The sequence below is a fragment of the Chinchilla lanigera genome, unplaced genomic scaffold (assembly GCF_000276665.1).
Source record: "Chinchilla lanigera isolate Chin_1 unplaced genomic scaffold, ChiLan1.0 scaffold00052, whole genome shotgun sequence".
In the NCBI taxonomy this organism is placed as follows: Eukaryota; Metazoa; Chordata; class Mammalia; order Rodentia; family Chinchillidae; genus Chinchilla; species Chinchilla lanigera.
The window spans coordinates 3,878,917-3,894,461 of NW_004955453.1; the positions used below are offsets into that span (position 1 = coordinate 3,878,917).

General features: G+C 52.4%; 1 protein-coding gene across 1 annotated transcript; it reads left to right on the forward strand.

The window, feature by feature from the left end:
- Positions 1-5,663: 5,663 nt before the first annotated feature.
- Nppc (natriuretic peptide C) lies at positions 5,664-9,578 on the forward strand. Its single transcript, XM_005395387.2, has 3 exons — positions 5,664-5,828; positions 6,207-6,517; positions 9,423-9,578. The coding sequence occupies exons 1-2, from the start codon at positions 5,739-5,741 to the stop codon at positions 6,495-6,497; spliced, it is 381 nt and encodes a 126-aa protein (XP_005395444.1). The 5' UTR covers positions 5,664-5,738; the 3' UTR covers positions 6,498-6,517; positions 9,423-9,578.
- Positions 9,579-15,545: the final 5,967 nt, after the last annotated feature.

Consider the following 15,545-nt stretch of genomic DNA (forward strand, 5'->3'; position numbering starts at 1 on the left):
AAGGAGTCTTCGAGACCATGGAAAAAGGAATTAAGTCAGTGTTCAGAGAAGACTCAAATGATAGGTGAGCCCCGTCTCTGGGATTGCTCATCAGGATTACTATGGGTAGGGGCTGGGGATTTAGCTCAGCGGCACAGCGCCTGCCCGGCAAGCGCAAGGTCGTGAGTTTGATCCCCGGTACCGAAAAAAAAAAAAAAAAAAAGGATTACTATGGGTAATTTTCTGTCTCAAAAAGAAACTAAACCAGAACAGGAGATCTTGCAGGATACAAGAAGTAAAAACTGCCAAGACAGATCCAATTCTGAATCAGATAATAGTTTGCCAGAGGAAACTCTATCATTTCAAGGACAGGGACCAATTACAGAGGAGGAAGGAGGATATGGGTCTTTTGGACCTAATACTGACTATAAGAAAAAGAAATTAGATTGTCCTCCACCTCCTTCTTTGGTCTCTCAAGCATATCTGATTTAGCCCTCAGCCCCAATATATGATAAGTCTAACCCTGTTAGGGATCCTCCTCAGTTAACTATTCAAAGACCACTAAGCATGACTACAGTCATGAGGGCTTTTGCCCAAGCCAAACAGGAAGGAGATTTGGATGCTTGTAAGGCTTTTGCTATGTACCCAGTTACAGTTCCAAACTAGCAGGTAATGAGGAAAGTCCCCAAGGTTTTGTTCAGCATAGTCATGCACCAGTATCTTTTAAAACTATTTAGGAATTGAAGCAGGCTTGTGTTTCATATGGAGTGAATTCTCCCTATACCTTTGGGTTGATTTCAGGACTAGCTCAGTCTGACCGCTTAATTCCATGGGATTGGGGAATGATTGGACGTACAGTTCTCAGTCCGGCTGAATTCCTTCAATTTAAAACTTGGTGGAGAGATGAGGCAGAATTAATGGCCCGCCGTAATGCCCATGCCAATCCACCAGTTCCCATTTCTGTGGACCAAGTCATGTGCTCTGGTGATTGGTTTGGTATTGAGCAACAGTTAGAATATGATGATAATGCAGTTGTCCAAACAAGAACGTGCTGTCTCCAGGCATGGCAAGAGATTGCTTCTGCTGGCCGAACTGTTCCTTCTTTTGTTCAGGTCATTCAAAGTGCTAATGAACCTTATGTAGAATTTATAGCTAGATTAAAAGAAGTGCTCCAGAAAACAGTGTCTCAGCCTGCTTTGAGAGAATTATTACTAAAAATGTTATCTTATGATAATGCTAATACAGAATGCAAAAAGATTTTAAAGCCCTTGAAATCTCAGGATGCTACTCTGGGAGAGCATATGAAAGCTTGTTGGGATATAGGATCAGAAACCTTTAAAGAGGGTTGCTTGCAGCTGCTTTGAAGGGAAACAGCCCTTTCTCCCAAAAGAATGCTAAATGTTCGATGCTCTGCCAATATTATGTCAACAAACCTTTAGAATTATTGTGGGAAAGATTCCCAGATGCTCTGATTATACACTTTATAGATGATATTCTTTTTTCTGCTAGTTCAGAAAGGTATTTACAGCAAATGTTCTGTGTAGCCAAGCAGTTATTGACTGACTTTGGCCTACAGATAGCCCCAGATAAGATACAGACCAACTACCTTACTATCTATTTAGGTCATGTTCCTCAAAAGCGGCAAATAATTCCCCCCAAAATTAGTATTTGTAGAGATCAGCTTCTCACCCTTAATGATTTTCAAAAATTATTAGGAGATATTAATTGGTTACGACCTTCTTTAGGCATTCCTACTTGTGCTTTGCAACACCTTTTTAATACTCTTAAAGGAAACCCAGCATTAGATAGCCCTCGCCACCCTACAAAAGAAGGAGAAGAAGAATTAGCCTGGGTAGAACAGAATATACGTCAAGCTCCAATAACCCGCATAGGTTTATCTAAACTAGTTATACTCTTCATTTTTCCGTCATCCCATTCTCCTATGGCTATATTATGGCAGAAAGAAGCGGTTCCAGAATGGGTTTTTCTTCCACACAAGGAACAGAAGCAACTCACTGTTTATATAGATAAAATAGGTTTAGTTGTGTTTAAAGGTCGAGCTTGCTTAGGACAGTTATCAGGAAAAGACCCTGAATCTATTGTTTTTTCCTTGACAAAGCAGCAGATAGATCAGGCATTACGAATGAGTGAACAGTGGCAGATTGTACTTGCTGATTATATTGGAAAAATAGACAATCATTTCCCTAATTCTAAACTTTTACAGTTTCTAAAATGGCATAAATGGATTTCACCTAAAATTGTGTGCTCTGAACCTATACCTGCCGTGGACACATATTATACTGATGGTAGCAGCAATGGAAAAGCCAGATATATAGGAAGAAATTCTAAAGTATAGCATACTCCTTTTCATTCTGCACAAAAAGCAGAGCTCCAGGCAGTTACCCAACTTTTATTAGATGTTCCAGAATCTATTAATATTGTTACAGACTCCCAATATGTATGGTTCACAGTTAATCATATAGAAACAGCTACTTTGTCAAATGATACTGAACTTGATCAATTGTCCTGCCAATTACAAGCTAATATTCATAATAGAGATTTTCCTGTTTACATAACTCATGTTTGTTCTCATTCACATCTTCCTGGTGACATGGTTAAATAGAATGATGAAGTTGATAGACTTGTTGTTGTTTCTTTACCAGATTGTTTAGCCACTGAATTTCACACTTTGACTCATGTAAATACCAAAGGTTTACGTAAAAAATTTCCTCAACTTTCCATTCAACAAGCTCACAAAATCATTTTATTGTGTCCTACTTGCTGAATACTTAATAATCCTACTTTTCAGCCTGGAACAAATCCTGGAGCCTTGCAAAGTAATGAGTTGTGGCAAATGGGTGTAACTAATATTCCTGCTTTTGGGAAACTTGGATTTGTACATGTTATTGTTGACACATATTCTGGCTTTATATGGGCCTCTGCATAATCAGGAGAAAAATTTGTATGTGTTAAAAATCATTTGTTAGAGTGTTTTGCTATTATAGGTAAACCAAAAGCAATTACAACTGACAATGGACCTGCTTACGTGTCACATTCCTTCCAACAATTCTGTGCCTTGTGGGATATTGATCATTATACCGGCATTCCATATAATCCTAAAGGACAGGGTATGGTTGAAAGGGCACATGCTACTTTTAAATTTATGTTAGTAAAACTAAAAGGGGGAGAAGGGGATAGAAGTTCACCATGCCAATTATTACGTAAAACCCTATTCACTTTAATTTTTTTGGATATTAGTAAAGATTCATCTACCGCAGCAGCAGAAAAATTTGGGGCCACCATTATTAAGGGGCCACCAGAGCCGATAGGGCAACCTATCTTTTGGAAAGATATTCACACTGGAAAATGGGAAAGAGGTATTGTTCAAATTTGGGGGAGAGGATTTGCTGTGTCATTACAGATTCAGGAGAAAAAGTATGGCTACCTGCTGGAAGAATTAAACCTCAACATGAGCCACAGAAGAGTCAGATTCGATCTGAATCTTCGGGTGGAAGAAATGAGAGCGATGTCGCTACAGCACCATCCCCAGACACCAACCAAGAGCACTCAGAAAGCACAACCCCCAACCTGGGGACAACTTAAGAAATTAACCCATGATGCCGAGAAGCTGCTGGACTCCCCTAGACAAGACTTTACGGCTGGTAATATGTTTCTAGCCATGTTGGCTTGTAACAGCCACTACGGTAGGCACTAATCTACAGAATTGGGCATATATGCCTGCGTCAATTTATGTTCATGAATCTAGATGCCTTCCCGGTCCTTATGACACACAGGGACCATTAGTAACGACAGAAAGTCACCAGTATTCTTAAGAGGATAAAATACAAAATGTACGTGTTCTTTGTACATAAAAGATTCTATTCTCTCCAAAAATTTTCTAAGAGATCTCTGCTTATTGACAACAAATATGACTAGTCTATTTAAATTATAAATTTCTAAAGTTATAATAGTTACTATAATTCATTTTGGGCAAAAATATATTTGAGTGCACTCTGATTTTGTAAAGCTGTTTGTTCTGTGTACTTGTTTATGTGTTTGTCATTTAGTGAACAGCTGTTCCCCTTTATTTTGAGCTCAACAATTTTTTTATTATTACACAATTGGGTTATAGATTTAAAAACAGGTTCTCCCCTAAGCTACCAGCTGGTTTACATGATATCAAATTAAGATATTTTAACCACAGTCCTCAGGGTGAGGAGAAATCATTGGGTAGGACTCCAGTTGGTGAATAGAGGAGTGGCCAACCTTTATTCATTAATAAGAAGCCCCCAGTGATCTCCAGAGTCTCTTGGGAGATACCCCAATAATTGGACCACTTAGTCAAAAGAAAGTTTTTCAGTAACAATTACAGTTAGGTTTTCTCATAAAGATACTCTAACAAATATATGTTCTTATGGATAAGATTAAGATTATTGGTTATGTTTTGAGAAAATGAAAATTTAAGTATGGTACTATATGTCATCATGATTGTCTTGTAGCAATGTTATGTAGGGTTTTGATTTCTAATTTTCTGGATAAATATATGTAACTGTCATTTTACATGGTATTATAATTGTACTTTGCCTGATCCTCTTAGTCTAGCAAAGTTCATCCAGAAAACGCCAAGAGAAACGGGAAGACATTTGGCGGCTGACTCGCTGATGCTTCAAAGGGTTGCAGCAAAACAAAAAGGGGGAAAAGTGGAGAAGGACCTTCTCTAGGTGTATTGCCTCAGGCCTGACCAAGCCACGTGTTGGATTCTGGAGGAAGGCTAGCAAAAGCATTGCTAGCCCCGGGGCAACACTAGATGCTTTTCTGAGATATGCCCTAAGGAAGTCAACATCATGGCTTACTGGTCAAGTCTCATTCCTAAGATAGTGGAGTTGTATTGGCCTTGCTAAAACGGTTGAGATCGCCCCAATTCCGGGGCTGCCTCCTTTGTTCTAGCTGAATAAAAGGTTACTGCAAATGGCAGTCGGGGTTTAGTCCAGAAGGCGGCTAGCCCCCTGAGCCCAGATATATGGCTCTGGAGTTGTTCTTTGGAGAAAGGGATTGATACATCCGCCGGCACTTCGTTCTGGGGACCTGTACACCCTGGACAGGGGTGGATGAGTAATCCGACACTGCCTCTCCAACCTAATGGCACTGGCGGAGTCTCCGCTCTCAGCCTGGAGAGCAAGTACTAGAGAGGCGCGATGCCAGCCCGCGCCCGCAGGGTGGTTGCCCAGGGAAGTTTGGCAACAGGGCTTGTCTGCGTGGGTTGCTGGCGGCGCCAACTTTTTGGCTGTGTGACTTCGTGTGACTTAGTTCCTTGAAGCAGTCTTTGCACCTGCAGCGAGGGGTGCCGCTCAATCCCAGATAGGGCGCGTATGGCGAGGTCCCAGCGAGTACACCGCGCCCTGGGCGCACGGGCACTTGCAGGCCACAGAGCGCGCTGCGCAGCTGGGGTTTCCAAGCGCGCTCGCGTGCAGCTCTGAGCGCGGCCCCGGAGAGCCGGCCGCTCGGCGGGATCCCTCCCGTCTGGGGTGTGGGTACGGGCCAGGGCAGCCCCCGCAGCCTCCTCCCGGCCCTAGGCTCGGCCGCGTGCGCGGTGCCATTGGCCCGGGCCCGAGTGGGCGGGGCGATGACGTCAGCGGCAGGTTGGGCTATAAAGGCACGAGGACAGCCGCGGGCTCAGAGCGCACCCAGCCGGCGCCGCGCAGCCCTGGGACCAGCGCTCGCCTGCAGTCCGCTCCGTGCCCGGCGGCCCCGGCGGCACCATGCACCTCTCCCAGCTGCTCGCTTGCGCCCTGCTGCTCACGCTACTCTCGCTCCGGCCCTCCGAAGCCAAGCCCGGGACGCCACCGAAGGTGGGTGCTGCCGCGGGGACCGTGGGCCGGCGAGGGGCGTGGAGGGCTGTGAGTCTGCGAGGCTGCTGCGCGCGGGGCCGAGCGGAGAGCGCGCGGATGCCGCAGAACCCCCCGAGAATTGCTCTGGAAGCCCAGACTTAGGGGGTCCCCCGGCCTCTGCCCATGCGCAGCGCCCCTGTCCGGTGTGTCCAGCTCGGCAAGTGGCGAGGGAGCGGAGGCCGGCGGCCCCCCGAAGGAGCGGGCGGGCACGGCAGGTGGATGCGCGCGGAGCCGTCGCGCTCGGGGCTCGGCGCAGACGCAGGCGGCGGGGGCATCGGGGCGCACGTCGCCCGCGCTGCAGGCGGTGGTCTCGTCACCTGCCCGCTCTTCCTCCCACAGGCCCCGCGAGCCCCGCCGGGGGAGGAGGTGGCCGAGCCCCAGGCTGCCAGCGGCGGTCAGAAGAAGGGCGACAAGACCCCCGGGGGCGGCGGCGCCAACCTCAAGGGCGACCGGTCGCGACTGCTCCGGGACCTGCGCGTGGACACCAAGTCGCGGGCGGCGTGGGCCCGCCTTCTGCACGAGCACCCCAACGCGCGCAAATACAAAGGAGGCAACAAGAAGGGTTTGTCCAAAGGCTGCTTCGGCCTCAAGCTGGACCGGATCGGCTCCATGAGCGGCCTGGGATGTTAGTGTGGCGCCCCCTGGCGGCGGTGAGTACTCCCGCCCGGGCCGCCGGGCGCCCTGCCGAGCTGAGCCAAACCCGCCCCCGCGGGCCCGGCCGGCCCGAACCCAGCCCGCCTGCGAAGCGGGGCCAAGCGACCCTGGCATGAGAGGGTGCGCGAGGCTTTGCCTGCCACCCCATTTATCATCCCATTTTACAGATGAAGGAAGTGGAGGATAAAGTGGTTAGGGAAACTGGGCAAGGTCAGAAATGGCTCAGCCTGGATGAACCATCCGGCTCCCTCCCGAAAAGCAGAAAGAGGCTTGCAGGATCCCCCACGACCACCCCAGGAGGGCTGGCAGCCGGGGCCCGGTGGCCCGGGGGATTGAGGGGAGACTGCAGCCAAGCATCAGGACAGATGCAGAGAAACGCCTGCCCCACGCGGTGCAGAGCGGCTCAGCGGGCAGCATCAGCCGCCCTTCCGCCTGGGGCGTCTGATCCTCAGCCCTCGTCTACACTGTCTGTGGGCAGACTGGTCTGTCCAGGGTGCTGATGCTGCCGCGGGGGCAAAGCTTGTGTCTGTGACCCGGTTTCATGGCAAGGAAGGGAACAGACTAATATCAATCTTCCCTGCTGCCCAGCCTCCACCTTCACAGGTCCCACCGGGAGTTTCTCACCAACCCTGGCCCCGATCCAAACCATGCCCCAGGCTCGCTGCTGCTGCTGTGCCCTCTTCACCCTCCAAGGTGCCGCCTCCTAGCATTGCCCGGCTGGCCCAGCTGCCGCCACCACGCGTCCCACACCCAGCCCGCTGCACCCAGGCAGGGACGCTGGTGGGCGGCCGTGTTGCCCATGCCCTCCTCACAGGCAGTCTCCAAGTAGGCACCGGTGCTTTCTGCACCCATTCCCGGCCCCATGTTAACTCATGACCCACCAGGGCCAGATGCTGGCCAAAGGCTACTGTGACCTGCGTCACCCCCGCGGGGCTCCTAGGGATATTTGTCAGTGCCCAGAGGAGCCACACGGCCTGGCCTGGCAGCCCTGCCACCTGCTGCCTGCCCAGTTGCGGCGTCCCCTTCCTCTGTCTGCAGCCAGCTTTGGGGGGCCGTGTACTGGTTCCCAGTTTTGCAGGGGTGTCATTGCCTGTGACTTTGACCCTGCCCTTCGAGGGTGCCTGGGGACAGGCTTCAGAACGACCAGCGTGATACTTTGCTGTCGCTCTCCTGTCTCAAACAATGGCGAGGTGGAGACCACGACCACTTTCAGTTTGTGACTTAACCCCAAGCTCAGACTTCAGAACCTAAACAAAAATGAGTGGCCCGGGGATATAGCTCAGCGGCACAAGCGCCTGCCTGGCAAGCGCGAGGTCCTGAGTTCGATTCCCAGTACAAAAAAAAAAGTGAGTGGCTCTCCTGGGTCAGTGCCCACAGCACTTCTTCAAGGTGCCTTGCTCTTAGGTGGAGTGTCCGGGTGCCCGTGTGGGTGGCGTGAGATGCAGGGCAGGAGGAATCCAGATGCTAAGACTTCACCCCTTGGCCAGGGCAGGTCGCCAGCCCCCTGGAAGGACTCAGCTTAGATGAGCACCTGCTGCCCACAGGCTTAGGCTTCTCCCCTGCTGGCCATGCCCATCCCTGGTAGGACAGCAGGTCATCCTTGTGGTACCTGCAGTCCCCGGATGAAGATGTCCAGCCCAGCCTTGGAGAAACAGTGTAGATTTTTTATGCAGATCGAAACACTTCTGATGCTGTGTCCATTTCTCCACTCCGGGGCGATTTCAGCTCCAAGCACCACCATAATGACTGTCGCTGGTGGTTATAGGTCTTGATTATAAAATGCTAATGACAGGCACTGGGTGCGGCTGGAACCTCAATGAATACCCTGTCCCTGGGCCTGAGGAACATCACAGATGTCTGTCATCTGTTTATTTATTTATATATTTATTTATTTATTTATTGCCTTTTTGAAACAGGGTTTCACTATGCAGTTCAGGCTGGCCTTGAACTCACTTTGCAGCCCAGGCAGGCCTCGAACTCACAGCAATCCTCCTGCCTCAGCCTCCTGAGTGCTGGAATTACAGGCAGGCACCACCACGCCTGACTCTGTCATCTGTTTAAACACATGGGACAGCCAGAGAAGGCAGTGGGGAGAGCTGACCCAGCCATTCCAGCCTGGGGTCCCTCTGTGTGCACTGTCCTTTGGGCGGGGGGCACCTTGCTTGGCCCTGGAGCAGCCACACATCCATGGTGGGGACTGACTGCAGTTCTGTCCCAGCATCTGGTCCTCCCAAACACCAAGGCCGGCCAGGCTGCCCTCCCACGGCTGGCACCAGCTTCTGCCCTCTCCCAAGGGGCCCCGTCCCGGGGAGGAAGTGCTGTCCCCTGAGTGCCGGTGACCCGACCACTGCCTAGGGCTAACACGTGGCCCCTGCGATCCCAGCGCCTGCCCTGGGAGGTGGCTATTATCCATTTTATGGGTGAGGAGAGCGATACTCAAAGCGGGTGATTCCCCACCCGGGAATCAAGGTCAGAGCTGGCATTTGAGGCCAGAATCTCTGAGTCCTCAGACATTTCTGTGCTCTGTCCCTGCGTGGTCACCTGGACACACAGGCGGAGGCAAGCAACTGAGTGAGGGTTTGCACTGCCGCAATGAATAAACAAGGGGCGGGGGGTTGCCCCTCCCTTGGTGTCACCAGGCCTCACCACACGCCAGCCCACGGCACAGCCTGTAGTTAGGCAGGGCCATCATGGTTCCACCTGCACTGGAGTGACCAGTGGCCAGGCTGCAGAAGACACAGACCTGGAGAGGGCCTTCCCTGCCGGGACGGCCTCCACCAGCAGTCTGCAGGGCCTCGCAGCCGAACAGGCCTCCTGCTGCTGTGGGAAGGGGAGGAAAGTTCTAGAAGCGCCCCACAGGCCAAGCGCCCGGAACTGAGCATGCTGTGTCCTCTGTTTCAGGACTGGGAATTACTCCGCACGCTGAGGTCATCCTTGGTCACCAGCCGCCGGCATCTGGAAACACCTCCAATGCGATGTGGCTTTTACATTTCTTTTTTTTTTCTTCCCCTGGTACTGGGAATACACAACACCAGCTGTTTTATTATTATTTGGGGTAGGGAGGGTATGATTTTATTGTTTGTTTTTTTTTCTCGGAAATGAAAAATAAAAAGTTATATATTATATATATATATATATTATATACATGACACACCTACACCGACTTAACGACAAGGGACAGTTTTTAAGAGACTGACAAAACCAGCTGTAAAACATTGCTGTTTGTAAATTCATGTCATGCATAAATGTATTTATGTTGTAAAGCTATTTATATTGTTTATAAAGAGATATTTATAAAAATTTTATTTATGTAACTAAATGAAAGAAGCCAATCATTGTAATGTTTTTGTCCTAACTAGTTCAAAAATGTAAAAAAAAGATCATTCCATGAACATCTTGAAAACTGTCTTTATTTACTTGATTGATTGATTGATTGGGACAGGGTCTCACTATGTAGCCCACGCTGGCCCTAACTTCGTGGCAGTCCTCCTGCCTCAGCCTCCCAGGTGCTGTGATCATAGACATGCAGCACCACACCTAGCTCACCGCATTTCTTTTTTAGGGAAGAGGGAGAACGTGAAGAGGCATTGCCTCCAAGTGTCTCATATCAACCAGCTTCCCGATTCTAGTTTTATCTGTACCACAATCCCCAGGGGGACCTTGGTACAAACACAGATGCCTGCCCTCTCCCTCTGATCTGTCACAGCTGCATTTCCCAGGACTGGACCAGACACACAGAAGTTATCCCAAGAGATTCCAGCCAGCCGTACTCCAGCCCTGACCGCTGGGAAGCTGCTGTGATGAATGAACTCGGGCTTGGTGCTGGGGTCCTCTTCATGCTCCCTCTGACCTTAGGGGAAGGCAGCTGAGATCGAGGCCGGTGTCTGGGGAGAAGCTTCTCGTGCCTTGTGGATGGTCAGGCATCCCAGGCATCACAGCGGGGTCCGAGGGAGATTGGCGCCTGTGCCTGGGACCTCGGAGGGGCCCACGTGGGCAGTGTCCCGAGTAAGGACGATGACCGAGACGCCACCTGAGAGCGCAGACCATGAACAGAGAAGATACCGTCAGGTTTCCCGTTTGCTTTGCAGCTGGGGCTGTGCTTTTATTCTCTGCTTGAAGCTGCTAACAATCAGTTCCTAAGCTCCGTGGAGCAATGAATGTGAAATTATGAACAAAGATTTAGAATTTGTGTATATAATTTAGGTTAGAATCTCTTCTGAAAACCAGCAGGAAACCTTACATAACTCGAAGATCATCTCCCCGCCTCCTGGTTCAGCAACGCCCTGTGCAGCCTTTCCTGTCTTCTGCCCCTTGTTAGGGGGAAGCAAGGGCGCAGACAGCCGCGGGCTGGTGACAGCAGGCGGCGTGGAGACACTCATCCTGGGGGGCTTGGGAGCCGCAGAACAATGCCGTTGTGGGGGAGGTGCCAGCATCCCGGCCTGGTGACCTTTGTTCCTAAATGCCAGGTTCTCAGGTGGACAGTGGCCGACCCAGGAGGGCTGGCATCTTCTCGCCCATTGCCCATTTCTGGTCCCCACCAGGTCTGGGGGGGGCTGCCTCGCTCCATTGCACCCTGTGTGCTGCTGGAGACCTGGTCCGTGTCGTCGAGATGAGGCTGCCACCCTCAGGCCTCGCCAGGGCCTCGGCTCCCGAGGCTGCGCACCCCTCCGAGGGGCTGCGGAGCAGGCGGGCGCCACGTGACGCTGAGGGCTGCGCTGCTGAGACAGTTGGCAAGTCCCCGGAGCCGGGAAAGTCACTGGATGCCAGAGTGGGCAGGGTCCACGCTGCCAGAACTCAGGGCCCTTGGCTGAAACCACAGGTGCTGTCCTCCCAGGCAGCTCCAGTCCTGCCTCAGCCTGCCCAGGGGCTGCCGGGCAGCCAGGCCTTTGCTTACAGCCGCACCTAGACCCCGGGCACCCTGTGTCGTCCCAGCCTCAGAGCTCTGCTGGAAAGCTGGTGAAGACCGGAGACACCCGGAGCAAGTAGAAATGTTTAGAAACCCCTGGGATTCTCCAGCAGCCTTAACCCAGAGCGCCCGGCCACCGGCCTCGGTCCTGCCTCCTTCCGGCCTTGTGTGTCGCATCTCAAGCTGCCTGGGAAGCATGCAGCTTCTGTCCCCCGGGGGTGACAACAGCCAGGACCCACTGGAGACACGGCCCCATGGAGAGGGCTGGCTGGAGTCCTGGGCCTCTAGGGCAGGGCGGGCCCCTCTGCATTGTGAGAAGCTTCTCTGTGGGGCAGGCCTCTGATCTCACAGTGCTCTGGGAGGCTGAGGCAAGAGGGTTGCAGGTTGGAGCCCACCCTGAGCATCTTAGCAACTTAGCAAGACCCCCTATCAAATAAAAATCAAGAGGGGGTGAGGTTGCAGCTCAGGGCAAAGGCCTTGGTGTCAGTCACCAGTACCGCTAAATCGATAAATAAGTGGACTTCAGTTCATATGTTACCGCCGATGATTTAAGGAAGGGAGTATTCCCCGTGGCGTGCGCAGCTGAGGAGCAGGAACCCAGGGCTAAGGGCAGGGAGCCGAGGTCCCCCCTGGAGCAGGCTCGAGGAGTCCTTGGGCGGGAGCTGCGGCGTGGGCAGAGCTTCCACAGGGGGCGATGCCGCCAGGCGGGGGATGGGGAGGAAGCCACCATCCCCCACCCCGAGCCTGCTGAGCTCCAATTGGCATCGCCTCCCAGAAGCAGGCGTTGGGGCACAAGGGCACGCAGGCTGCCGGGGGTGGACTGCGTGACAGGCGAGGGAGTCACCAGCACAAGAGGCCTTAGTCTTGGGCCTGGCGTCCCCTCCTGAAAGATTCGGCCTGGGCAGGGGGTGGGGCCAATGAGAGCCCTGAAGGCCGTCCCTGCTGGGTTCCCAGGATGCTGGGTGAGCAGACCCATCGCTGGCCTCCCTGCCTGTCCCCCCGGTGCTGGTGGGGACAGCAGTCAACAGGGTCCCGGCCTGGTGGCCGGCTGCCGGAGGACGTTCTCTGCCCTGGACGGAGGCCATTGTGTGGCCCTGGGGCACTTGTCTGTGCTCCACTTGCTCACCTCCTCGTCTTGCTGCAGAGCTCAAGCTTCGCTTTGCCCTGGTGGATTTTATCTTTGTCAGTTTCCTTGTGGGGCCTCAAGCTGGTCTCAGCGGCTCCACTGGGCTCCTGTCCCCGTCCCGGCTGGGGCAGCGCCACCCTGGCCACGCTCCCGGAAGAGGCCAGGACAGTGGCAGGTCACCACGGATGGCAGGCAGCCCGCATGGTGGGGCCATCGCGTGGCTCACACAGCTCCAAAGAACGACTGCCCCTCCGGGGCGACACGGGCCTCCGGTGACATTTCCTCCTATGGGATTTGTGGAAAGGTCGACCTGTTCGGTGATTTTTACATTTTTTCAAGATACTGGTATATAAACTCTTAATTTGTTATTTTCCAATCTATTTACGTTCTTATGTATACTAACTGCTTGGGATGTTACTTACACTGTCTTCCATAATGCTTTTCTGTATTCTCCCCTTCGTCCCCGCCGCTTAGGTTCCTACACACATGCACGCGCACACATATGTATGCACGCGTGTGCGCACACACACACACAGGTAGCACCACGCCTGTCACACAGGAGCTCGGGACAGTGCAGCCACAAAGCCCCGCACACATCCTCAGTCAGCCAGGTGGAGCTGGGCCGTGGCCGCGAGGGCCCGCAGGCTCCTGCTCAGAGGAGACAGACGCCTGCTGCTCACGCACACAGCTGCCCGCCGGCCACTCTGCCTTGAGAGGTGAGGACGCACAGGCCTCCTGGCACCTGGACGTGGAGGCGGCCATTCCACTGCCAGTGTGTGCTTCCTTTGTGCCACACACTTCCTGGAAAGTTGATTTTCTCCAGTCCTACTTTCTTTTTATTTGTTTCGCAGCTTTGCCCAAGCTTTCTCTCTCTCTTTGTTTTTTGTTTTTTGCTTGTATTTGGTTTTGGTTTTGAGACAGGGTCTCTCTGTAGTCCTGGTTGGCCTTGAATTCATAGTGATCCTCCTGCCTCAGCCTCCCGAGTGCTGAGATTATAGGTGTCCGCCATCAGGCCCTGCTGATTCTCTGTTTTGCATTTTTAAAAAAGTTAGATATAAACCGGGCATGGTAGAGGACACTTGTAATCTCAGTGCTAGGAAAGCTGAGGCAGGAGGATCACCACCAGCTCAAGGCCAGCCGGGGCTACATAGCAAGACCTTGTCTCGGAAAAACTAAGAAATATAAAATAAGACAAAATAAAATAAGAAGTTAGGTATATTTATGATGCATTAGCTTACAATGTATGTAATAAGCAATTTTGCCTTTCACTGACAACTAGATTGCTTGTGTGTGTTATTTTTTCTTCCCCTGGCCTGGCCTCATCTGAATTCATTCTGAGGATCTGTGTTTAAGATTCTTTTCTTGAATTACTTTGTTCCTCTTTTACTTGCCTTTCTTTTCCTGTGGACGGTTGTGCTTGCTTTTATCTTCTGCAGTGATTTGGAAAGGAGACATCCTGTTTTTAATTCTGTTAGTGATTCCTTAAGGTTTTCCATGAAAATTATTAAACCCACATTTATATTACTCTCAAAATCAAAATCACAAACAATACCTCTGGATTCGTCCTGAAGAGAGACGAAGGATGTAGCCCTGTGCTTCTTGCTCAGTCTCGCCTGCCCCCGTGGGTCTGCAGGAGCATAAACCGCTGGGAGCACACGCCTGCTAAGGGACCGGTAAACACACCAAAGCCCCCCGCCCATGATCCTCCGCATTCTTCTGGGTTTGGGTGGGTTTTATTGGTTTCTGTTTGTTTGTTTGAGTCAGGGTCTCACTCTGCAGTTCAGGCTGGGCCTTGAGTTCACAGTGACCCTTCTGCCTCAGCCTCCTGGATGTGGGAGGCACTGCGCCCAGTTTAAGACTTCTTTCCGGCCCTGCAAAGCTGTTTCCCAGGCACAGAGGGAGCCTGCTCCGCGGGCTCCTGCTGTGACCAGACTGCCTCTCTGACCCTGCACCGCGGGGATGTGTGCAGGGACACAGCCTGCAGCTTGCCACCTACTCAGCGGGCCACTCGGCACCCCAGGGCTGCGGGGCACTGTCACCCCAACACAGGGCGGGAGGACGTAAGCCGCCCACGGCTCCTGTGCAGATGACGGCGAGGAATGGAGCAGGAGGGCAGCTGCGGCTGTCCCCACTTCCCGCTCTCTCAGACCGCAGCGCGCACCGCAGCAGGGGCGGAAGCAGCTGCCCGAAGCCAGCGCTGGGGCTGAGAGCTCCCCTCATCGGCAGAAGCCCGCCTGTCACCTGGCCTCGAGCCTGTCCGCCTCCTCTACGCGCCCTGACGGCCGACCCTGCTCAGCCTCACCGCCCTCCACAGGCTGCACAGGCCCAGGAGGTCGCTGCCTCCCCACCTGCGAGCTGCGTTCACCTGCGGCCGCGATGTGGGTGTGCAGAGGGTCCCCAGCGTTGCCTGCATTGGGAGCAGTTTAGCCGGGCGTGGTGGGCAGGCCTGTGATCCCAGCACTCGGAGGCTGAAGCAGGAGGATTGCGGCGAGTTCAAGACCAGCCTAGACTACATAGTGAGTTATAGGCCAACCTGAACTACATAGCAACCTGCTACATAGTAACCCTGTCTCAAAAAGAAAAGAAAAAAAAGTAAACTCACCAAACACTTCCAGTGGGTACACTTGTTATATGTAAATAATGCCTCCGTAAGTTCGCTTGAAAATACAAAAACAGACGTGTTGGGGACCGGGGTGGTAAGAAGTCAGGGGCTGTCTGGAGAAGGAAGGGAGGGGCGGCCTCGAGAGCGGCCGCAAGCTGTCCGCTGCCCTGCGCAGAATTCGCCGTTTCATAGGAGGCCCCTCTGCTGCCGACCCCAAGGCCTTTACACCCCTCAATGTTTGCAACAAAACAAGCACTATCAGACGCCGTCTGCACCACTAAAACACACTGGGTCCAGAGTTAGGCAAGGCAAGAACTAGAGTGAGAGTAGAATCTGGTCCGAACACGCTGGCGTTTAAAGTTAGCCCTTCATTCCAGAAATTCCGGCAAT

Coding starts and splice junctions, on each gene's coding strand:
- Nppc (XM_005395387.2), top strand. CDS start 5,739: ATGCACCTCTCCCAGCTGCTCGCTTGCGCCCTGCTGCTCACGCTACTC. Junction 5,829..6,206: donor AGCCCGGGACGCCACCGAAG/GTGGGTGCTGCC, acceptor TTCCTCCCACAG/GCCCCGCGAGCCCCGCCGGG.